General features: G+C 36.3%; 1 protein-coding gene and 1 long non-coding RNA gene across 4 annotated transcripts in view; one reads left to right on the forward strand and one right to left on the reverse strand.

Annotated features, from left to right (window-relative positions):
- INTS9 (integrator complex subunit 9) overlaps positions 1-26,135 on the forward strand; it is an 84,548-nt gene that overhangs the window by 7,597 nt on the left and 50,816 nt on the right. The window contains exon 2 of the mRNA XM_006203188.4: positions 20,743-20,870. Within this exon, the coding sequence (XP_006203250.1) occupies positions 20,743-20,870 (128 nt within the window). The remainder of the gene's footprint in view (positions 1-20,742; positions 20,871-26,135) is intronic.
- Positions 2,068-26,135, reverse strand: part of LOC140690775 (uncharacterized) — a 66,824-nt gene continuing 42,756 nt past the window's right edge. For all 3 annotated transcript variants that reach the window (XR_012066094.1, XR_012066092.1, XR_012066093.1), the window contains 2 exons: positions 13,412-13,450; positions 2,068-2,386 (listed from right to left, as the gene is read on the reverse strand). This is a non-coding gene — a long non-coding RNA (uncharacterized lncRNA). The remainder of the gene's footprint in view (positions 2,387-13,411; positions 13,451-26,135) is intronic.

The raw sequence follows: 26,135 nt of genomic DNA on the forward strand, positions 1-26,135 counted from the left end.
ATTTTTCCCTTATTATGTGTAAGATGGGGAACATTTTTTCATGTTTATAAAAGCATCTGTATTTCCTTTTCCTTTCCAACTCTTCTCGCCCACTTGATCTATTAATACCACACTGCTAAACTATTTTACCTTCTCTACCTTTAGAGTGTGTCTCAATATATTGTAGTACTTGTTCGCACCTGTTGTTCTCACTTCAGAATTTTCCAGACTGCTTCCATTTATTTTTCATATAAAATTTAAAATGATTAGTTTCCAATAAAATCCTTTTCATATTTTGCTTGGAATCAGGTTAAATTCACAAAACTTAAGGAGAGAATTGACTTCTTTCAGCATATCATTGAGTCTATCTAAGAACAGGAAATGTCTTTTCCTTTATTTAAATCTTTTTTTAAACATGTCTTTTATCTTTTTGGTTGTTACTATAAGTGGAATCTTTTCCTACACTATTTACTTATAAGAGAGGTATTTCTTTTTTGCATTCTGTACACAGCCCTTTGTTGAATTTTCTTATTTTAATTTTTAGTAGTTTTTCCAGTTAGTTATCTTAGGTTTTCAGATGTATAATCTTGCCAATAATTTTTTAAATTTTTTCTTCCTGTGGTATAATTACATTGGCTTACAGTTCCTGAATCGTTTGGAGTAGGAGTGGTGGTGGTAGGCCTCTCTGTTCTGTTTCTGATGTGCATGGACATGCTGCTTGAACTCAACATGTCTCTGTAATCGTTGACTTTTGGCTTGAAATTTTTATATATTTTAATTTACATCCTATAACTGCTTTCTTGCTCCAAAGTTTTCTAGTCACTAATAAAGTGAGATTGTTTCACATAACCCAGCATAAGGGTTTCTAAGTTATTTTCTAAGGGGAAGCTCTTTTTGTGTTGTGTTGTTTGTTCTAGGCAGTTAATAATATCTTGCAAGCAATTTCCAGACTTTTGAGAAAACAATGGTTTTTATAACTTAAAGTCTTAGGTGGTGCATAGCAGACTCAGGGAAGTAAAAGACTTCTATGACCTTAAAAGAAAATTGCAAGGTTTCATTGGAAAACAGAATAGCCAGAAATAGTTTCTCCCTCTGTACTTAAGAGACAGGCCTGATAAAGGCAAAAATGTAAACAACCGTCTGTTAAAATAAACATAATTACCACAGCAAAAAAAATCTGTAGAAACAAAAAGGGGTTCAGAGCCCTAGGCAGTGGCTTATTTATTTTAAGCTGTATGTGATTCAAGCTGTGTAGGTCCAGTAGGAAGAAACTGTTGATGAACAACTATGTGACAGTTAAGACTCACAGATAAGAGAAGGCATATCAAAAACCCATTGTTTGGCTGTACAATCCAACAGAATGTTATTAAATACCTATCTTGTACAAAACCTCCTTGGTGCTGTCCGGCAAACTGAAGATGAATAAAACAGAGACCTTACCTCGCAATAACTCACTATTCAACAAGCCATAGACCCAAAGCACTCTGTATACTATTTAGGTATGTGACTGAGTATATGTAGTTTTAGTGATAGACTGTGATAAAGGCGGTAATGAGGTATGTAAGATTAGGATTATGAAAGATGAATTCCAACCAGAGAATCAAAATTTCTAAGAGAAGTAAAATTTGAGCTGGTCTTGAGAAGTACTGTGGCTGACAAATATGTCAGAGGAGGAACATTGTGGTCTTATTCCATGTAGAAGCAACAATTAAAAAGGTTTTAGATTATGTTGATAGTTCTTACCACCCCCCATCCCATGCAAACACACAAAATAATAATAATAATAATCACAGTAGGAGTGAGAAGAAACTTTGAGAGGTGAAGGATATATTTATGAACTTGGTGGTGGTGATTATTTCATGAGTTAAATACACACACCTTTTCACGTTAGTCATACCTCAATAAAGTGATTTTTTAAAACTTTGGAAGTGAGGTGTTCAGTTTCCCCAGTAATACGCATATACACTTTATGTGTTTTTTAGTCTGTAGCAATGTGCACAAAAGTGGACACGTTTCTGTCCTCTAACATCCCCCTAATGTTACCAAACTTAGATCTCTGCTCAAAAGCCACTAATGAAGAGGCAGATGTCAGTAGAAAGGAAAGGTGCTTTAATCAGAAAAGCCAGCAATCTGGGGAGAAGGTGGACTCATGTCCTAAGATCAACTCTGAAGCTCCTGCTCAGCCAAGACAGTTTTAAAGTGGGGGGGGGAAGAAGGATGTACAATCTCAGTGAATCATTGAGGCAGGAGTTTGGGTTCTGCATCCTTCTCCATTGCGTACAGACTGGCTGACTGTCTTCTGCTGTTATCTTGCCCATGTGATCTGCCTGCAGGATTGCTTAGGGGGCTGTTGGGAGTAGAGAGCTAGTCATTCTTTAACTACTTCATTCTTCATTCTTCTTTTTATCTAGGAAGAGAATCAACAGGTTAGGCAAGGTGTGGTGTGCATTCAGGAGAGCATAAGTCAGGAGTTAGTTTAAATTGCCTTGTGAGCTCATTCCTATAATTAGATTTTTTTCAAGGTTAGAGATGGGCAGAAATGGGCAAACGGGAAAGGGGCAAAAGAACCACTTGCACTAATTCATTGCTCTAGAATATCAACATTTTTATTGTATATGTGTTATTAATATCTGAACGATTTGTACGTGTGATTGGAGCTCTAGCTCACTGCAGCTGGGGCAGGGACAAACTTGCTGAGTGTATGAGGTGTGAAAGTTAGACAGGTAGATTGAAGCCACAGTGGTGGACTTTGAATACAAGACTTAGTGATTTGGGAAGTAACAAAATGAGGATTTTTTTTTTTTTTAAGAAAAAGTTTCAAGGAAGTTTAGGAGTTTAAGAATGTTTAAAAACCTCGAGCCTTTAAGTTCATCCCTTTGGAAATGTAGGACAAGGGAGTTAGAAGAACTGTATTTTACACACTTAAGACAAACTTTGGAATGTGAAATCAAAAAGTACAATTCTGGCAGTTACAGAAAATATTTTAAAAAGTGAAATATAATCAAAACAAGAGGCATTAGGGAGCTTAGCAAATTATCAAAGTCAGAATTACCTATTTAAGACAAGTTTTTTTCTAAACATCTTACAAGGACCTCATAAACAATAGCAGAATTTGCAAATATGTCAGAAAGTGAAAGGGATCCAGAGAATCAGTGGGACCAAGCTGATGGGCACCATTAAGACAGGAAAAAGGAGAGAAGAGAGACCCTCAGTGATTCCTTGATTTTCATCTTCACTGAGAAAAAGGTGGGGGGGGGTCTCATTCCTGCAGAACGGGTAAATATGTAGAATATTCTTGGTCACATCAACAGATTGAATAGAGAGAAACCACTAGAAAGTGTGATACTCTCCTCAGAGCATTTTTTAAAATATAAATTTTCATGCAGTAAAACTAGCATAAATTTCAAGTGTACATCCATTTTGGTGAATTTGTACCTAATTGTACGTCTGAGTGTGTTCTTGCTTGTGTCTGGCTTCTGTAACTCAATGTATTGTTGACCTGAATGTTTTGAAGGGTGAAATTCTTGACTTATTGGTTAAACTGTGTCACCTTTTATAAACAGCAACTTGGTAGAGGACTGGCAAAGTGCCTGTTTGGGTTGCCTTCTCCCTGCAGTGTTCTTGAGGGGACCCTGAGAAACTCATCCTGGCACAGCCTATTTCTAGGCTAGGCAAGCTGCCGCGATTCAGTGGGGGACCATCAGCTAAGACAACACAGTTTCTTTTAAAAAGAAATCAATCTGACTAAACTATCAAGAGTTCTATAGAGGGACTAAATAAAAGAAACCTTGTTTCTTAAATCCACTTAAATTTTTAGAATAGTTTTCTCAACATAAAAATAGCTCTATTATAGAACCAATACATGCTTCTAATTTTTTTTTTCTGAATGTAGTTGAAAGGTATAAAGAAGAAAACAAAAATCACCTGTCATCTCACCACCTAGAATAACCCCTGTTTAACATTTTGGTATGTAATCTCCTCTTGTGGATTTGTGTGCTAATATCTTTCTGTGTTGGTGACTCTGACGCTGTAAATCTGTTAGGATTAGATTCAGCTCTGAGTGAGAGGAAGCCTGAAGGAACCATGGCTTAAACAGTTTGGATGTTTGTTTCTCTCTTACAAAGGAAATCTGGGGTAAATAGTCCAGGTCCCACACAATGCTGAAGAGAACATGTTTTTATTAACTTTTTTTTTTTTTTGCACCCATCTGGAATTTGCTTTGTGTAAATTCCTTGAGTAAAATTGCTATACATGCACATTTTAAATTTTGATCCAGTATTGCTCTTTGGAAGCTCTTTCATTTTCATCCACCAAGAGTAAATGTTTCCATTTCCTGGCTCCCCATGATTGGTTTCTTTATCCTGTGCCGGTGTATGGACAGAGCATTTTCTCTCAGCGCAGTTTTAATTGGCACTTCTATTATTTGTTAACGTTTGAACACGTGTACTTTTTTATTTGCCCCTTATATTTATTTGTGAATTACCTATTTGTGTTTTTTGCCCATTTTTCTTTTGGAATCTTTATCTTTTTCTTACTCATTTGTTAGAGTTCTTGTTATATTAAGGATATCAATTCTTTGCCTCAGTTTTATAAAATTTTTTTCCAATGTATCTTTTGCCTTATTCATAGCAGTTTCTGCTATACTGAAGTTTTTAGTATAAATAATCAGATTTATCACTATTTTCTTCTGGACCATAGCTTTAGGGTGGTGCTTTAAAAGCTCTTTTCTACCCCGGGATTATATCACACATTTCCCTAAAGTTTTAGAATTTCTCTGCTCACATTCCATACAAAGATTTTCGAAGAAGTGTTTTATCATAGGCCACAACAAACTGAAAATCAAAATCAAACCGGTTCCTCTATTAAGCATGGGTCGCTCTACTGCCATTTCTATAAGATCAGGATTACATAATTAGTTAAAAAAAAAAAAGCCGCCTCTTTGTTCTCCCCCAAGGACCCAGATGGTAGCGTCAAATGAAAGCTCTCTCCTTTCCTGACCCCTGATTCGTTACTGGTGGACTAATAAGAAATTTTTTTTTATTCAAAAGCCTTTTTGAGACCGTCAGAACATTGCTAACAGCCTGATTTTTGTCCTGACATAAATGCATATGAAGAACCAAGCATGAAGTGCTCCATAAATAGTAGCTGTTTTTAGAAACTTACTCACTTAATCAAAAGCTGTTTGTAAATTCATTTCTTTGAAAATCTTATGTGACCAAAAGGGGTGTGAACTTCTCCTCTGATTGACGCAGAAGCATATTCATTCAAAGGTTGAATATAGGCACATTCTTCTCTGTACTGACAGGCATTATATTTTGGTCATCTTTCCCCTAAATAGAACAGTCTTGTCAACAGTGAAAGTCTGTTCAGTTAGGTAACACCCCTTCCTGATTATTTACACAAGTGCCCCAGCAAGCTCCCTAGTAACCACGATAACTCTGCTCTCTTCCTTGTGGTTAACTCTGATGTCCAGATCTGTCTGGATCTTGAACCCTGAACCAATGCATTTATCTGTGGCTTGAGGGGGAAAAAAATGTGAAACGTTTTTAACCTGCATAGAATAAACTAGCTTACTCTTGATTAATATTAGACTAACAGGTGTCCCTGTTGATGCCAATCCTCTTAGCCACTTACAAGATTTATATTTTGCTAACCCTTTTCCTTCTTTCTTGCTCACTGTCATTGCTGCAGACTTGCAGCTATTTGTATAAATTATATCGTCTTTAAGTTGCCTCTACTGTTAAGTATTTCATCCCATAGATGATACCACTTCCATTAAAATTATCTTTATCCATCATAATCATAAGTTGCTTTTTACTAGCACTTTTATCACCCTAACTTCTCTTGTTCATGGGATATTTTGGGTTAGTACTGTTCATTAAATACCTGAAAATGAATTACAGATAAAACAAACACTGTAGAACAAAAGCAAAAAGCAGTGCGTAAGTCAGTCATATGTGACTTTTAACACAATTTCTTTTTGATGGTGGTGGGGCACATCTTTTGCTCTGGAGAGTAGATGTGTTCATAGTTTCTGTGGAAGATTAGGTTAGAGTAGTACTTGCCATTTTATTATAACCGTTAGCTATTTCTACTCTTGTCTGTATCTCTCATATTCCTTATTTCCTTTCCTCCAGGTACTGTTACCTCTTTCTTACTCAACCTCTTTTAAAACTTTGTTGCCAACAGAAACCTCTGGTGATTGCTCTTTATTCCAAAAGTGAAAAAAAGTTTCTCTGATTTAAAAAAAAAATCTAGTTAATGTGTTTTAAGAAGTCAGGAGTACAGAAGTATCTGATTTAGAAAGTGAAAGTTCCCATCTGGTCAACCACCCTCGCCCCTGCAGTAACCACTCTTACCAGTTTGGTATATATGTGTTTCCAGTCTTTTTTTAATTAAAAATGTTTTATCTAAATATATGTATTGACATAAATGAGGTCATATACATAGCTCTCTCCTTTTTTCCCATCAACTATGCTTTTTAACATTTTTAAAGTTCTGTTTGTTCCCAATCCAACCCCTGTTTTCCCTCCCTTACCCTTAATATTTACTGTCAACATTCCCACCCTTCCTGAGCTTCTGTTGGGGGTGGTGCACGTTGCTTTATGACCGCTCTCTGCATCTTGACTCATTTTCCTCAAAAGCCAAGTCAGAGGACAGGACAAGCAAGAGGGAGCAGCCTTGGTGTCAGTTACCCAGCTGTGTGCGACACTCAGCCACTCTCCAACCAGAAAGTGGCTTCTCTGTGTTCACCATGCCTGCCACACATCTTCTGCTCAAGAGGAAAATTAGCCCTCTATCTTATCCAGCTGTGTAGTCAGTTTGACAGTGAGTGTGACTGGCACCTTTAACGGCTCTCCTGAAGATAGACTCGAGATACAAAGTGGAAGAAAGTGAAAGCTTACCAAGTAGCATTGAAATGTATTTCTAGGAATCTCTGAGTGTCGGAGGGCCTGGCCCAAAATTCTCAGCAGGGGCAATCGTTCCAAATCAGGCAAATTTGGCTCAGTGGGAGCCAGTTTAACTCAGGATGGTCTCGTGTCAGGCGGGGATCCTCCAGAGTGTGCTCGCCCTCTCTCTGCCATGCTAAGAATCTTCTTACACACCCTGTTGGGGTGTGGAGTGTCCCCTGGCGAGTTGCAGCATTACAGTTATTGACAGCAGTGAATGTGTACACTCAGGTGTGTTGGTGCAGAGAAAAGTTCACCAGCCTTGGAAGATTTCGGTTCCTCATTTTTAAAAGAAATATTTGGGCTATATGACCTTACACTTCCTTCCAGCTTATAAATCATGTAATTTCTTGTATTTTCAGAGAGGTAAGTTGTAAAAGAACACAGTGGCATAGTTATGTCTTGATGACAGGTTTTACAACAGAACAAGGAGTTTTGGTTGACCCAGTGAAATGATGGAATAATAAGAAACAACATTTTTGTGTTAAAATGGAGCTTAGAAATAATCTAGTCAAGTCTCCTTATTGGTCCAATGAAGAAATCTGAGGCCCAAAGAATTTAGGGACTCATTTGGACTAATACAAATTTAGAGACAAAGTTAAAACTGATACTTTATGCCTATGTTAAATGAGATGTTGGATGCTGTGATGTACAGCCCAGCAATAAAACCTGACTCTGGTTTATTTAAGCTAAAAATAAATTCCCACTTTGGAAAACAGTTTGGTAGTTTGTTACAAGATTAAACATACCTAATCCAGCAATTCCACTCTTAAATATTTGCCCAAGGGAAATGAAATATATGCCCCTATAAAAACCTGTATGTGAATATTTATAGCAGCTTTTTTCGTAATTGTCAAAAGCTGAAAACAACCCAGATGTCCATCAGCTTGTGAATGTTATTGATAAGCAACTGTGGTACATCCAGACAATGAAATACTTCTTAGCAATAAAAAGCAGTGAGCTGTTGATACATGCAATAAGGATGACTCTCAGAAACATTATACTAGTGTTGTACGAGATTTCCAATTGCTCTGCATCCTTGCCCACATTTGTCAGTCTTTAATTTTGACCTTTCTAATAAGAGTGTAATGGCGTCGTATTGTGGTTTTAATTTGTATTTCTCCAAGGACTCAAGTTTAGCATCTTTTCTTTTGCCATCCATATCTTCAGTGAATGCCTCTCCACATGTTTTACCCATTTTTATTGCATAGTTTGTGCTCTTACTGAGTTGTGAGATTTCTATTTTTAAGCTTTGTTTTCAAGTTCTTTATCAGATATTTGTCTTTCATATATTTTCTCCCAGTTTCTGAGTTATCTTTCATTTTCTTAAGAGTGTCTTTTGAAGAAGTTTTAAATTTTGATGAAGTCCAATTTACAGGTTTTCTTTTATGGCTTTTACTCTTTGTCTAATCTAAGAAGTCTTTGCCTAGCTTTCCCTCTCTTTTTGTAGAATTGCCCTGCCAGTACAGTATTCACCAGCTGCATGTGGCTTTTAAACAATTTTAAATTGTATTTTATTTTAATTAATTAAACTTTAAGTTAAAAGCTGATACTTGATTCAGTTATTGAGGAAACTTTAAGTATATTCAGAAGATCTTGGATATGTCGATCCACTTTTTCAACCATAAGTTTTATGAACTCTAAATGCATATCAGGTATTTCAGATGACAGTTTAGCATCTGAATTGAAATATGCTGTAAGTATAAAGTTCACACTAGATTATGAAGACTTAGTACAAAAAAAAGTAATGTAAAAATGCCTCATATTTTTATATTGATTATATGTTGAAATGATAATTTAAATATATTGGGTTAAATAAAATATATTACTAAAATTAATTTCACCTATTTCTTTTACTTTTTTAATTTAGCTACTACAAAATTTTAAATTATGTATGTGATATACATACAGTGGTTTTCCAGAAGTCATATTCTTTTAGTCTTACATTTAGTTCTGTGATCCATTTTGAGTTGGAAGTCCTCTCTAACCCTAATATTTTATGATTTTTTTATGGAAGCTTAAGAGTTTGATGAACATAAGGAAAATTATTGGGGGAAAATTAATTCTAAAAAATTGGGAATTTTTTAAATTAGGAAATAACCACATTTTTTAAATACTAAAACTTACTAAAGTACAACTTCTCAAGGATGTGGAAATGACTGTGTTGGTAGTCGTAATTAACTGTTTGAATGCTCTCTGTTCTTGGTCTATTCCAAACTGGTTACCTTAGAGGCAGTCTAGCAGAGGTTAGGTAGTAGTACAACAGGGAAACAATACTGAGCGAGAGGTTAGAAATGATGACTAAACTATAGTCACTTATTTCTAAGCTTCTTGGATTTTCTTCTGTCCACCTATCCTCCTCATATTAAATCTGTTGCTTTTAGTATAATACACTATTATAGTTTTTCTTCTAATATTAGTGAAATGATTTAAGAAGGCACATTTAGAATTTATACTGGTTTGAGTGCAAAAATCAGTCTCTTGTTAACTGTGTGACCTTGGGCCTTGACAGTCAAATGGGTATCGATAGTGTTAACTATTCCATTTGAGGGAAAGATTGGATAGAAAATATTTGTTGTTAATTCTTATTGTTAGTGAAGGTAATTCATACAATGAAGTTTTCAATTCCTATTTCCTTTCTAAGCTAGGGTCTACCTTTATTTTTAGAACTCCTTTTCAAGTGTCAGACTGATGTGTATTTTTTATGAATATGTATATTTTATAAATATAGCTATCATATTAATATAACATTTCTGATAGATAATTATCAATATCATTTGAAATTTTTCTCATAAAATTAAAAGCCTTGCCGAATCCTGTTAAAGAAGTATTTTGCCAAACTTCATAAAAAGAATCTAGAGTTTGTTAAAGTTACTAACGTAATCTCAAAACTTCAGACAAAAATCTGGGCTTAATCTTTGTTTCTTTCCCTCAAAGCAATATCTTGTTGAATCATCCTTCTCATGAGGTAACATTTTCACTTTACCCCATTTCCATTGTCATGTCAGTAGCATGAACCATTATCACTAGTTTGAAAATGAGCACAGTTCCTTCAAAATTAACAAGAATACCTAGCAGATTGCTGTACTAATACTAAAATATTCATTAAGATCTCTTAGATTTTATTTTTGTACCATGAGACTTTTGTCATAAGGAAAATAGCACTACAAATTTTGACAATAGTAGGAAAGGTATAGTTACATAATTCTGATGTCTGCGGAAGTGTCCGATAACAATACAGTAACAATGTTACTAACATTAAATAGGTGTTAATAGTTTGCTTTTTATTTTGGATCAGATCTCCTTCCTCGCCTCCCCGCTTTTTTAAAGATGTTAAGTTCTATCTAAAACTAAGATCCCCAACCTTCACTTTTCCTCCTTCTCCAGAGGTTACTGCTTTCCTCAAGTTCACGTGTGTCACGCATATCTATGCTTTTATTAGTTTAGTATACGTTAAGGTGTGTATATATTCAGCATTTTTAGGTATTGCCAAATCATCCTCCAGAGTGAGTGTAACAATTTATACTCCATTTGGACTGCATTCTTTCCAGTATGTAATATCGTCAGTCTAATTTTAGCCTATTTAAGGATTTCTCATTATTGTCTTATTTTACATTTCCCTGATTCTTGTGATTCTGAGCTTCTTTTTATTTTTTTTATTGACCACTCTTGTTTCCCCATTTCTGTTAGGTTTTTAAATCTTTTTATTGTTGTTGATTTTGTGTAAGCTTTTTATACTGAGCAGGTTACCGATTTTTTTTTAATAACATATATTGGAAATATCTTCCCCCAGTTTCTGACTTGTGTTTTCACTCTGTTATGATGTCTTTGAAAATTTTCTTTTTAAAATTCCATAGTCAAATACATGAATCTTTTGTCTTATAGCTTATGTTGCTTGTCTCTTAGGAAATTCCCCATTATCCCAGAGTAATAAGGTATCAGTCATCCTCTTTTTGTTTTATTTTTCACAAGTTGTAAAGTTTTGTCTTCGTATCTTAAGTAACTAAGTCATCTGGAATTAATTTTTTTGGAATGGTGTGAAGCAACTTTTTCCAAATGGGTTACGAACTCCCAGCAGCATATCTTGGTAATGCTGCTTTTATCATATGTCAAACTCCTACATGTGTGTGCCTCTTTTCTGGGCTGTTTATTCCATTTCCATTGGTCCATTAGTGATCACAATGCAACATCCTGCTGTTGATTACATTGTAGTAACATCAGAAAATTTAAATCCTCTCTAATCACTGTTCTTTAATTTTTAGCTAATTATAGCACTTGACTCTTTCATATGATTCTTAATTTCCATAAAATATAGACTAGTGAGAACTGCCTTTTTTTTTAATAGAAAGATTTAATTTAAGGAATTGGCTCACTTGACTTATAATGTAAGAATCTTACAACAGATTCTTAATTTCCATAAAATATAGACTAGTGATAACTGCCTTTTTTTTTTAATGGAAAGATTTAGTTTAAGGAATTGGCTCACTTGACTTATAATGTAAGAATCTTACAACAGTATACTTTTTTTTTTTTAATCTAGAAGTCAGGGTGGCAGGTGAGATAACAGAAGAAACAAACTGCATGTGGGTAAAAGTGTTAAGATGGATGATGAGTATGTGGAAGTTCACAACTAGATTATAAACTCACTCTACATTCTTATCAACTCAAAGTATGGTCTTGTAGAGCACATCATCTCTGCAGATTTTTTCAGTTTCTGACGATGCCCTTCTCTCTGTGTAGCTTGGCATACTATGGTGGTAAAGTGTCCTCTCTCTGAATCTCACTGTGCTGGATTCAATTCCTGGTACAGCCCCTTACAACTTTGGGGCCTCATAATCTCTGTGCTTCATTTTCTTCATCTGTAAAATGGGAATGTAGTTCCTACCATAGAATTCATGGGGGAATTAAAGGAATTAAATATAAAGTTCTTGTGAACTTGTCAGAGTACCTGACATTTAATAAACACTGTGTCGTATTAACTATGTATATTATAATTATTTTAAATAAGACTAGGGAAGAGGAGAATATATATGACATTTTAGTCCATGGTTCTTTCTGCAAAAGACAGACTTATTCCCCAAAGCCAATTCACTAAAATTCAATTTGCCATATGACAAAACTGCCAAGTTTACTGAATGCACTAATTTGCCAAATTCTTTATTTTTTTAATTGAGATATAGTTGATTTGCTAAATTCTTGTGCTCTTGTTTGTTTTTTTTTTTTAAATGAAGTTTACAGTAATTCATACTGCTTTTGAAAGATTTCTGTGAGGCTGGGTTGGCTGGTTGTCATTTTGTATTCATAGCAGCTTTTTAAGTATTAGATAATCGCTGAAACTTGAGGTTGTAATGTGAGTCTTCTTAGTAATAGATGTAACATTAAGAAACACTTATTTCAAAATCAGGAACTATAAACCCCCAAGGGCTATGTACCTCAATGAAAGGAGTAACAGGAAACTAGCATTTGCTGCTCAAGAGGTCAGTAAGGAAGCTAGTCTCTGCAAGGAGCCTGGGCCAGTGCTTGGAGAGTGCTGAAAGTCTGATTTGTATGCTCCCTATAAGTATAAATGTTCAAACTGAAGAATCAACTTAAAGATTGATTTCAAGATGGTGATTATTTCTTGAGGACCTGCTTCAACCCATTCTGCATAGAATTCCCACAGATATAGCCCAACCAAAGATGGGCTCACATCCAAAATTCCAAAACAACAGAAATGAAATCCACCATGAGTTAGAATCAGCAAACGTAAGACTCCCAAGAACTTCAGACAATTGTACAAGCTGATGGAAATTCTAAAATTAAAATGTTAAAATGATTTAAGACATATATGAAGATATCAGACCTGTGAAAAGAACAAGATGCTCTTTGGAAAAAAAGAGAACTTCTTGAAATGAAAAGCAGTCTTTGAAAAGAAAATTTCAGTAGATGAGTTAAATAGCAGATTTGACACCACTGAAGAAAGAATTAGCAAACTAAGATAGAGCTGAGGAGAGTATCCAGAATGCACTCTACAGAGCTAAAGTCAAAATATGAAAGGATAATTTAGTTACAGAGGCAGAAAGTAAAATGAAATATTACAATGTATTTTTAATAGGCAGTCCACTAGTAAAAACTAGAAAGAATGGGAGAGGGATAGTATTCAAAATGATGATGACTGACTGTTTTCACAGTTGTGAAAGATGAGTCCTTAAATGTTAGAAACATAACCCGCCCCCCAAAAAAAAGAAAATCACACCAATATACATCTTAATGAAAGATCAAAACACCAAAGGCGAAGAGAAGATTTTAATAGTGACCTATAATGGAATACCGGTTAGACTGGTAGCAGATTTCTCATCAATGCTAGTAGATGCCAGAAGACAGTTGGATTAATATTTTTAGTTTCTAAGGTAATTTGCTATCCTATAATTCCACCACCATCACTGTTGAGGAATAAAGTCAAAATTGAGAAATTTCCAAACTAATAATAACTAAGGGTTTACCTTTTGAACACCATCACTGAAGGAAGTAGGAAGTTCAACCTAAAAGAAAGATATGGGATACAAGAAGATTGGTGAACAAAGAAATTGGTTAAAATGATGGTAAATAATCATTAACTGTGAAAAATAGTATAAAATAATTCATTGACTCTACAATATTGTTGTTAAGACAAATCTTTCTTTTATTTACCTAGCCCTGAGGGAAAAACAACATTAAGGATTAAATCATGACAAGTTGCTTTATTGACAATGCTGGTCAGTACATTAATCTGTTACATGAACTTCTCTTTCCTTTTAAATTTCTTTTTTCCAGCCCAAGGAATTTGGCAGTTGCTTTCATATGCATTGCCTCGAATGTGATGGGGAATCCTTTTGTATATATCTTGGTTACAGACCATAGCAAAGTTTCATCAATTTGTAAATAACTTCCATAGTAGGAAAAAAAATCAAGAAATAACAGCTAAAACTCAAGAAATCAAGAAATAACAGTATAATGGTATTACTGAGAAATACAGAGATAACTAGAAGAAATAGAAGAGTCAAAAGTAGTTGCCTCTCAAATTGGGTGATTCATTTTTTTCCTTTTTTTTTTTTAATTGAAGTATATTCAGTTTACAATGTGTCTATTTCTGGTATACAGCATAATGTTTCAGTCATCCATATACATACATATGTTCCTTTTCGTATTTTTTTTCATTATTGGTTACTACAAGATATTGAATATAGTTCTCTGTGCTACACGGTAGAAACTTGTTTATTTTATATGTAGTAGTATCAGCAAATCTCAAACTCTCAGTTTATCCCTTCCCACCTGCTTTCCCCTCTGGTAACCATAAGTTTGTTTTCTATGTCTTTGAGTCTGTTTCTGTTTTCTAAATAAGTTCATTTGTGTCATTTTTTTAGTGTCCAGATATAAGTGATATCATATAGTATTTTTCTTTCTCTTTCTGGCTTACTTCACTTAGAATGATGATCTCCAGTTTCATCCATGTTGCTGCAAATGGCATTATTTTATTTTTTATGACTAAATAGTATTCCATTGTGTGTGTGTGTGTGTGTGTGTGTGTGTGTGTGTGTGTGCGCGCGCATGCGCGCGTGTGTTCATGTGCAAATGTTGATGGACATTTAGATTGTTTCCATGTCTTGGCTATCGTAAATAGTGCTGCTGTGAACATTGGGATTCATGTGTCTTTTCGAATTAGCGCTTCCTCTGGATATATGCCTGGGAGTTGAATTACCTAATCATAGAATAAGTCTTTTTAGTTTTTTAAGGTATCTCCATACTGTTTTCCATAATGGCTGCACCAAAGTACTTTCCCAGCAACATTGTAGGAGGGTTCCCTGTTCTCCACACCCTCTCCAGCATTTATTGTTTGTGGACTATTTAATGATGGCCATTCTGACTGATGTGAGGAGATACCTCATTGTAGTTTTGATTTGTGTTTCTCTGACAATTAACGATATTGAGCAATTTTTCATGTACCTATTAGCCATTTGTATGTCTTCATTGGAGAAGTGCTTGTTTAGGTCTTTTGCCCATTATGGGGTTGGATTGTTTGGGTTTTTGTTGTTGTTGTTATTATTAAGTTGTATGAGCTGTTTGTATATTCTAGAATTTAAGCCCTTGTCAAGTCACATCATTTGCAAATATTTTCTCCCATTCCGTAGGTTGTCTTTTCTGTTTTATTTTATAGTTTCCTTTGCTGTGCAAAAGCTGAAAAGTTTAATTAGGTCCCATTTGTTTATTTTTTGCTTTGGTTTCTCTTGCCTGGGTAGACTGCCCTAGGAGAATGTTGCTAAGATTTATGTCAGAGAATATTTTGCCTAATTTCTCGTAGGAGGCTTGTAGTGTCTTGTCTTATGTTTGTCTTTAAGCCATTTTGAGTTAGTTTTTGTGTATAGTGTGAGGGAGGGGTCTAACTTCATTGATTTACATGTGGCTGTCCAGTTTTCTCAACACCACTTGCCTTTTCTCCATTATATATTCTTGTCTCCTTTGTCGAAGATTAATTGACTGTAAGTATGTGGGTTTATTTCTGAGCTGTCTATGGTTTTCCATTGATCCTTATGTCTGTTTTGGGGCAATATCATGCTGTTTTGATTACTGTGGGGGTGATTCATTTTTAACTGTGTGTGTATGTGTGTAAAATTTCATTTAAAAAACACAAGACTGATTAACTGAAGGTAAAATTGGTATAGCTATATTATTTAGAAATAAACCTAGAAATAAATTTCAAGACAAAGAGCATTACTTGACAATAAACTATTCACTAGCTGTAATCCTGAGCATTATGTACCTAGCAATGTAGCTTCAAAATGTATAAAGCAAAATGTGACAGAATTACAAAAAGAAATAGACAAGTTCTTCTCTCTCAAGACTCAAAGTAGGTAAGGATATGGGAGATTTAAATAAGATAATACAGTTAATCTGCTCTGTGTACAACAATTAGATTATACATTTGCAATTTTCATACACACTGGATCATTTGTTAAAAAAAAACAACTATTCACATGTAGAGAATCAAAAGGAAGTTTCAATATCAAAAAGTTATGTACAAAATCTGTTCTCTGACCATAAGAAAATTAGAAATCAATAACCAAAAGATAATCATTACAACCTTTATATTTGGAAATTAAACCAAACACACGTGCACACACACAACACACACTTCTTTGTGGCTCAGAGAAGAAATCACAATGGAAATCACATAGTATTTAGAAATGGATAAATTGAAAACAATATAAACTTATAAAATGCATCCAGAGTATCACTTAGAGGGCTGTCTGTAGCCTGAATGTGTATTTTAATTTTAATCAGCTACATGTCCAACTGCAGAAATTTTAAGTATGGTAGATAAAACTTGAAATAGAACAATAAAACAGAGCAGAAATTAAATAGAAACTGCAAAGATACATTTATGTTAATGATAATTGACTAGTTGGTTATGAACTAAAGGAATAAAACATTTTAAACTGTAAAGGAAGGGAAAATAATAGTAACAAAAGAGAAAGCAGTGCATTGCTCCTGGCTCAGGGAAATGCTATTATATAGTAAAAATGGTAGCCTTCCCTAAATATATAGGTTAAATGTAGCCTCTGTTTACATCCTTGGAAAAAATTTTTTAGAATTGAAGACTAGTCATCCTAACTTATTTGAAGATACTGCAAAGTAAAAACTGTACAGCACTGGGGGCAAAAATGAAAAACAAAAACAAAAAAAAAGACTGACAGACAAAATAGAGATTTCAGAAAACTATTCAAACTATTACAGGGCTCAGAGGTGTTAAAAGCTGATAATAACTTAGAAAGGAATCATCTTTAATGAATTTTGCTAGGACGTTTAAGAAAACGGACTCATGTTTTTGTCGCAGTTGTGGATAAGAGGTCAATTTAGGACTATTTATGAAAACAGTGTTTTCAGAGATCATATTGGTTTGTCAACATAATAGCTATTCTGCAAAAGTGTGTCAACAGCAGGAATGCAAAAAAAAAGAAAGTCAGAATATTGATAGTTGTAAAAATTGAGTAACAGTAGTTAATTATACTAACTTTGCCTACTTGTATGTTTGGAATTTTCCATAATAAAACTTTTTTAATGAAAGTGAGGGAAAGGGAATATATGTACTAATTAAGTATAACTGGTAAAAGGTTTTATCCAAAAAATGTAAGCAATGCTTATATGTATTAAACATATATAAATTCCGAAACCAGTTTCCATTTATTCAGCGGTTAAAAAAGATGAACAAGCACACAAGGAAATATAGATAGTAAAGCATTACACAGAAGTCTGCAGCTTTGTTATTAAGTAGAAATAAAACTAACTTGAAAGCATTGCTATGTGCTTGTTAAGCTAGAAAAAATAGAAATTGTAAAACCTTATGTTGTCTAAAATATTCACTTCTGTACTCAGTAGTAACTGTGTCTTCCTGGGAGGAAAACTAGCAATGGACAATGTTTGTAAAAATTGTCATTCACTTTACCTAGTTTTAGGGGATACACACACGTCCAAGACGTTAGTGAATGCCACATAGAACAGAATTTCTTGTCTAAAATGCTGTAAATTTAGGTGCCCCCCCCAAATGTAGGTGAGCTCTTCAGCCCCGTAATGATTCTCTATCTATAGCAACAATGAGCACATACCCCAGTCAGGCTCTGTATCCGTTGAGTCCTCACAACTTTAGGAGGCTAGCTTCGGAAACCGCATCTTACAGATAAGGAAACTGAGTCTTTGCAAAGTTAAGTGACTTTCCCCAAATCACACATTCATAGCAAGCATGACCAGGCTTTGAGCCTAGGCAGTCTGATTTCAGACTCCCTGCTTTAAATCGTTTCTCCAAACTGCCTCTCAAACTTAAAATATTTAAGAATTAGTTGATTTCCTGGTTTAGGGCCATTTAATTGCTCCTGCCTAGCTACTAGTGATGTTTACGAAGATTATATGCTGCATTTGGGTGCAGATTCTTGTTGGTTTTGACCACACTGCTGATGGGAGTCAGCAGTGAAACAGATCTTCTGCTGTATCACTGATGACACTGTAAATAGGCACAGCATTTTTTGGAAAGCATTTTGGCAGCGTATTTCAAGAGTCATAAAATGCTCATATTTTTTGACCTAGTTAATGCCACTTCTGGGAATCCTCTGAAGAAATAGTCCAGTATGGAAAAAGCCTTAAGCACTAAAGTTATCACCACAGCCATGTCTGTAAAAGAGCCACTGGAAGCAGCCCTGAGTGTTCAACACTAAGAGAATGGTTAAACAAAGCATGGTATGTGTACTTAGGCAGCCAATAAAAATGAAGTGTGATGCAACACAGAGTGAGTCTTAAAAGCAGTGTACAGAACAGAGTATGCACTGAAATTACAGCTTTTACAGGTGTGAAAGAAGACAGGAAATATAAAAATGATTGCGGGTAATATTTTTCTTTCTGCTAGTTTTCAAATTTTCTGTCATACAGACTTATTTCTAGTTGTAAAGTTAAAGTCACATGATTACTTAATGTTCTGTGTGTTAATCTCATAGCCCTCACTAGATTATAATCCGCTTGGTGATTGTAGGCAGCATGTTATAAATGGGCAAAGAGCATCACCAGAGATAGGGGAACCTTGCCGGGTACTTCATTTACTGGCGGCAGTTACCTTGTGCCGTGTGTCTTAGCTGACTGAGTTGACCCACAAAGTGAGCAGTGCACAAGTAGGGATCTTTGGAGTCAGGAGACCTTGCTGCATGTCTTTGGCTCTTCTCAGACAAGCCACTCAAACTGTGTAAAGCTTAATTTCCTGATCCATAAAATCAGAGCTAGTGAGATCAGGGTCTGGCACTCTTTTAGTAGACACTCTGAAAACATTTCTTCCGTTCAGTTATGGCCCTTGTAAAGTGTCCCTCTGCTTTCTGTATCCTTGGACGGCAGGAGCAAGTGTGCAGTCTGTCGTCTAACTTCTTTTACCTGAAATCTTTCGAGCAGCAGCTTTTACGTGTCCATCTTCTGTCTTCTGGTGCAATGTTAAATTAAAATATCCATAATTTAAAGATGAATTTTGTTACTCAGTTTGGCTGGCTGACTTTTCAGTTTTGTTTTAACCATATACTCTTTTTCTGATGGTAAAAGTATGGTAAATGCTTGTCATCAAATGTTCAGAAAATACCAAGCTGAAAAAAGAAAATTGCATTGTGTCTTTTCACCCAGAAATAACCATTATATACATTTCATTTCTTTTTAAATTTTTCTGAATATCTGATTTTTTTTCTTTCAAGGGAGGAATATAGGAAAGCTCTTATTAGAACGTTTGTTATGTTTGGGGCAGGTTTAACAGGATGCTTTGTGTTCGTTTTGAGATAGTTTATCTTTAACAAATATGTAAATATGTAAAGACCAAGCTATCAGCAGGGAACCAGATGGAGAATGGGGAGGGGTGGGTGGTGGGGAAGGCTCTGCCTCGAGTAGTGGGAAAATGTTCTCTGTAGTTCTGGTATCTATCAAAGTATGAACTTACGTAAAGTTTAATTACTGAAATCTTGCTTCCTCGTCTTTTCTTTAGTACTTTTCAGTACTGTTTTCATTATAAGTAACCTTGTACCCTTTCAGGCCATGAGTTGTGAATTATGGCTTGGAAAATATGATTATCATACATAAACTTGGAATGCCAAGAAGCTTGCAGAATACCCACAATTTCTTGACTCTTGGCCTTACCAGTTTTAGAACGTACAGTTTTCAAAAATCATCAGTTTTTATAATGTCTTCTGGAGAAGGGGAGGAAATTTATCCAGTGTCAGAACTGACAGAGCCACCAACACCTGGAGGGACTTAGCCTGAGCGCCCGTGGCCACGTGGGCGTGAGCACTAATGCTCCGTTGCCCTGACTTCTGCTTAAATCAGAAAGAAAGAATGTGTTTGTCAAGAGATGAAGACCCCTGATCTCTCCACTTTGGGAGCTTTGCTGTTCAAGGGAAGCTTCTACAGGATGACTTCAAAAGTCGAGGGAAAGATCTTTTCTCTCTTCTTTGATTTACTTTCTTCAGAGCAGCAGTCGAATTACGAAAGGTGACTCAGAGTACACGCCATAGAAATAATTTCAGCATGGCGTGTCTGTCTTCCCCACTACACCAAGGAGGGCGTGAGGAATGTTTGAGGTCAGTGTGTTGTGTTGCCTCGTCACTCTCCTTCGAACATGCGGCTCGTGCCCCTCTGATTTCTGAGGTCTGCTGCCACAGGCAAGGGACTCTTGATTGGTCGAGAATAGGTGTCCCTCGCTCCTGTCTAGTATCTGCACGTCAGGGAAGTCACTTGTCCTTTTAAGTCATTTCTTGTGACAAGGCTGAGCCTGAACCTCCTTACTGATGCTTGTTTGGTAACCCTTCCCAACCATTTCTTCCTGGAAGAAAAATAAGTCAGGGGACTTATTTACAGAGGAGAAAACCTAACCTGTAGCACAGTTTGAAATTCCAGCTCAGAGTCTAATTGACATCCACAGTTTTGCACAGCACTTAGGTATGACGGGATAGTGGGAATTCGGAAATGTCCTGTGAGAGTGGAGTGGGAAACTGCAGCCTGGAAGCCTTCTATACGGAGTAACTTCAGCCCCTCTAAAACTCTGCTTGCCTGGGCTCTAACTTGGCACCCTAAGGAAGACTGAGTACATTCCGAGACTTCTGAGTATGCTGAATGTCATGGGAAGTGGTAGCCAGCGCCGTAGAAGGGAGGAAGTCGTGTAGACAGTTTGCTGAGTTTACACACTGTTCTAATGAGGGAAGATAACCAACTTTATTTAATTCACAATTTTTTTTAGACTTTTTCTATAATTGATTATTGACAAAAGTGATTTGATTTTTTTTTTCAGTATTGCCTGTCAGGGCACCCAACCTTACCATGCAATGTGCTCAAATTCAAATCAACCACCATTATGTTGGACTGTGGACTGGACATGACTTCCACCCTCAATTTCCTTCCTTTGCCACTTGTTCAAAGGTAAGTGCTGATGCATCTGAGACAAAACGAGCTCTAGTGTGCTGAGAAGCGGTACCCAATAGCATAAAGATTACCAGTACCTTGTGTGTTGTGTTAAGTTGACTTTGTTCCCTTAAAAATGTTCTTCATCAAAATCTGCTTTGGCTTGGGTTGATGGAAAGTGTCGTATTGATTTATTGATTGACTTCTTTATTATAACTTCTTCTGAGCTTCTGTAAAATGTTTCTGCAACTGCTTAGTGCAAGTGAGGTCATATATATTTCATCTTTCTTGCTAATTCATGTAAGAGCTGATAAATGGTCAACTGATAAGCCCCAAGAATTGAATTTTAGAATCACTTAACTGCCTTTGCAGGGACTTGACATCATAGAGCCTGATGTTTCTTTTTGATAGAAATCTATGCATTATTTTCATACTAGTCATCTGTGGATATCATAGAATCATACATGAAGCCAAAGTCCCTGTCTTAAAGCAGGCAGATTACCCCAGGCCTACAGTCAGCACTGTTTCCTCTTACTGAGACCTTGTCTAGAGATTGATTTTCCAGCTTGCTGTTATTTAGAAGCAGAAATTTCTAAGAGAAGTGGGTAATTTTCAGAAGCAAATATACTCCCAGTAGCAAAAAGTGATACTACATAAAAGAGGAGAGACAGAAAAGCTATCTAAAGCAGATTTAAGAGCTTAAAAGCATAATAAGCTAGGTAAACCAACTAATGTATCTCATTCGCTCCTGAAGACATCACTGTGTGCAGTGATTATTCATAATGATAACCCCATGAACCACGTAGAAAAACTATAATTAAAAACCAAGCATTGACTTTTTTCTGAGATAAGGGATATAGTAAAGTGATGGGGACAAAGTCAAAGTTAATTCCAGATTACCTTGTATGCATAGCTGATAAAATCCATTTATAATGACATCCAACACTTAAAAATACATATACTATCCGCAGATATTATCCACGGTTGGTTCAAGAGCTGTAGGTATTTTTCTCATATATTTCTCAACAAAAATGACTGACAGGTTGTTTCTTACTAAAATAGCCTAACGTTGTTGTCTGTTCTTCCAAAGATTAAAATGTTCATTCATTTGGTGTTTTAGACCAGGGGTACAGACATGAACAAGACAACTTTTCTTCACTCATGGAGTTTATAGACTGTTAGGGAGAAGGAATTACACAGTTGAAGGTTTAATTATACTTGTGTTAAGAAAGCAACTATATACTTGGGGTAATTACTGAGAAAAAAACACAAGGTACTCAGGATTTCTATAAGGGGGCCTACACGGTATGCAGGGCATGAATCACCTAGGTGTTCAGAACCTGAGTTAGTCAGACAGCCCTAGCTGCAGGTTCCCCCTTTGCTGTTCATTCTCGTCTTTACCTGATTCTGTATTCCCGAGTGAATGCACAATCCGCTTCCACTCTCTCTTCCCCTTGTCATTGCTCCTCTCTCAGAGGGAGACTACACTCATGGGATGATTGGCAGCCCACAGCAGTTCCTTACAAAAAGTATCTTCCTTTGCTCAGGCCAGAAACCTTGGAGATCTGCTTGGCTAAAGCAGTATTCCCAGTCCCTCCCTATCCCCTCATCCTGCTTTATTTTTCTTCACAGCACTTATCATTACCTAATATATTCATACTTGGTTTATATATTGTCTTTCCTCTCCACTAAAAGATAAGGTTTATAAGGGCAGAGATTTTGTTTGTTCTCCACTGTATCCCCAGTGCCTAAAACAGTTCCAGGCATATAGTAACTGCTCAGTAAATACTTGTCCTATGAGTGAATGCTTTTATCTTCTTTGGATTCCAACCTTCTCACCTTCTGAGTCATTTCATTATTGTAATCTTTCCTTTTTCTTGAATCTTTCCATCTTGACTTACTTCTTCCCATCTAATTATGCTCAGTCACTTTTAAATTAAAATTAAAAAAGAATTTTTTTAACTTCCTGTCAACTCTGCTTTCCCCTTCAGCACGTCTAACTCAACTCCTCTCCAGTCTGCTTTGCCCACACCACCCACCAGAACGTCTCTTGGTCAAATCATAAATGACTTCCATGTCATTAGCCACGATGCCCATTTGTCAGTCCTCATCCTCCTTCGCATTCAGCACCGCTCTCCTCCATGATAATGCATTCCTGGTTTTCTTTATTTCTCTGACTCTTCCTCTTCTGTCTGCTTGGGGACCCATTTTCCTCTAGCTGGCCATCACACATCAGAATTCTTCAATGTTCAGTGCTTGGCCATCAGCGTCTTCAAGGGAATTTAATAAATGCTCAGGGCCTTGGTAACCATCCAGACAATAACTTCCACATGTGTATTTTTAGTTAATAATTCTCTACTGAGTTCCAGATTCATAAATCCAAAATGCCTACTCTGTTTCTTTCCTTGGATATGCCTTTGAAAGCATTTCAAAACTTAACGTGCCCCGAACTGAGTTCGGGATTAGACTCAGCCCAGAAGAGGAGAGCAGACCCTCCAGTTTCCCCCCACCCTGCCGTCTTAGGGAATGGCATCCTGTTAAAAAAGCCACATGCCCCCTTCCTCGCTCCCCACATCCAGGCTTTCATTAAATAAGCCTTGTCATTTTCACCTTCTCGATAGCTTGAGTCCGGTCACCTCCCTTAAGTACTACTGCTGTAGTGGTCCGCCGCCTCTTTTACAGGCATTACTGCTAAAGCCCCTACCCAGTCTCCCCAGTTCTATTCTTGCACCTAAAGCCAGAGTCTTTCTTTTTGTGTAACTTTTTATTTTGAAATCACTTCAGATTTACAGAAAAGTTGCAAGAATAGAACAGACAACTCCCAGTTACTCTCACCAGTTGTTAACATTGATCACACTTGCTTTTTCACTTCCTCTTTATCTGTATGCATATAATTTTTCTGACCCATTTGAAAGATACAGACACAGTGCTCCTTTGTCATTTAAATACTTGAGTTCGTGTTTTATAAGAAGAACATTTCTCCTACCTAACTGCAGTATGGTCATCAAAATACAGAAACTTACATCAACGCTATACTAGACAGGATTTAAGCTGTGTACCTTGTTCATATTCCCCGAGATATACCAGTTCATATTTGACTATAATGCCACTTAATCACAAAAAAGAAGAAGAACTCACTGGTCTAGGATCCAGTCCAGATCACACATTGCATTTGGTCACTTTTTTAATCTGGAGGAGTTTCACAGTCTTTCATGGCCTTGCCTTTTATGACCTTGCCACTTTTAGGACAGGCCAGTTCTTTTATATAACATCTTTCAACGTGGATTTGTCTCATATTTCTTCACGATTAGGTTGGGGTTACTTTTTCGGAAGGAATACCACACAAATGATGGTATGTGTTATCAGAAGGCACTTGATGTCAGTTTTCTCCAAAATCATCTTTTAGAAACACACATCTAATCGTCTCTCACCTGTTCAAGACCTTTTCAGTGGCCTTTCATTACTCTTAGGGTAAATGCCGAGGTCATCTTGGTACCTTAGGCTTTACGCCTACCTTTCTAGTGTCTTGCTCTTTGTTTCCTTTCAGTTTCAAAGAAATTTTATCTCCTGCCTGGAAGCCGTTCCACAAACTGTTCTTTCAGCCAGGAAGGCTTTCCCCACTCCCGCATCCCACCTTCCCTGAGCCTGTTTAGCAGGAGCTCATCTCTCAGATCATTTATGACTCCAGTTTCCATATAGGAAGGACAGAGAGATGGCATTTTAGATGGGGGGTGGGAGTATATGGAACCTATCTTGAAATTTCATTTGAGTAACTTTTTCTGTAAGATGTCCATCCCAAGGCTGGTGAGAATGATTGGAGGACAGTCCCAGGCCTTGTGCCTGTCTTCTCTTTTTCCTCCAAACCCAGCCCCTTGACTCAGTTTCCCCTCGACTCCACTGCTGTCCAGATCTCAGCTCAGTCATCATAAACCCAGGGACATCTTCATGCTGCCTAGACCAGTCCCTTGTGAGGAAGCTTTGTGGTGCTTTGTGCTGTCCAGCCTCATCATTTGTAACATCTTGTCCTCTGTGTGATTACTTGATATGTCTGTCTTCCCTACCAGCTCAGGGGGACAGGTATGTTTTGCTCACGGTCACATCACCAGCAGCTGAATGCATGACACATAAATCAAGATTCACCAGTGAATGGGTGACAATGAACATCTCATCCTCTGATACTGCACCAAATGGTGAGGCCGTGCTGTCCTGCTTTCTGGAAAAACACCCTCTATCTTCACCTTGTAACTCGTGTTGCCTGCTTGCTCACACCACCACGCACTGTCAGGAGTGCCCTTTCTGTGTGAACCCATGATGCCTTCTGCCCTCTCCTGTCATAGCTTTTACTTTATTCTGTTGTATTGCTGTTTACTATCTCCTTACATTAGACAGCAAACTAAAACTCAAAGATTATTTACTGTCCTGTTCCTGGACTTTGCAGACTTACAGTAAACTTTCATAAATATTTTTTTGAATGAACGAATGTAGCCATGCCTCTCTCATTATCTTCTGATTATAAAAGTAATAACATTTCAAAGTAGGAAATTAGGAAAATGAAATGTATAAAGAGAAAAAGAAGCATATCCTGTTCACCTTTCACTATTTTTCTAGGCAATAGATTACTTTTAAAGGCTTTAGGTTATTTGTTTACTTAGTTATGGGAATATTTTACCTATTTTTTATAATACTGAAAAAAAGCTTATATACATATGTTTTTTCTTGACTCTAACACTTTAATGGCATCTGTTTTTTCCTTAGAAATTATTGTTAAATGGTAAATGCAAAGATGTATACCTCTATAATCAGAATTTCTCTAATATTATTGCCTTCTGTATTTTATTAATGTAAATTTCTTTGAAGAGACTTCTGTTTCCTTATTTAAAAAATTTACATAGTCAAATTCTGTAATCATTAAGAGCAAAATAATAAAGCTCTTCCCCTTTGGTAGCTTAAAGTTTACACTCTTCATGGGTTAGTCATTAACTTGTTGGACCCCAGTAACCAAATATTTTCACCTGTATAGTCAGCATCCGTTTGCCATCTGGTGTTACATTTCAGTGGCCCTTTCTCTTTGGCACTCTTGTTATAACATGATCATGCTCTCCTTTGAACATTCAGTCCCATTACTAGCAATTTCTCAAATCCACAGTAACTATAGGTATTTCATAAAAGGCTTTGATGTTATAAAAAATGTTTAGCAGGAGTTAAAGCCATAATACCTGGAATTTTTACTTTAAAAAAATTAATTATTTTTTGCTAAAAGTACCATTTCTAATCACTTGTTGA

The sequence above is a fragment of the Vicugna pacos genome, chromosome 31, assembly GCF_048564905.1.
Source record: "Vicugna pacos chromosome 31, VicPac4, whole genome shotgun sequence".
NCBI classification, from domain to species: domain Eukaryota; kingdom Metazoa; phylum Chordata; class Mammalia; order Artiodactyla; family Camelidae; genus Vicugna; species Vicugna pacos.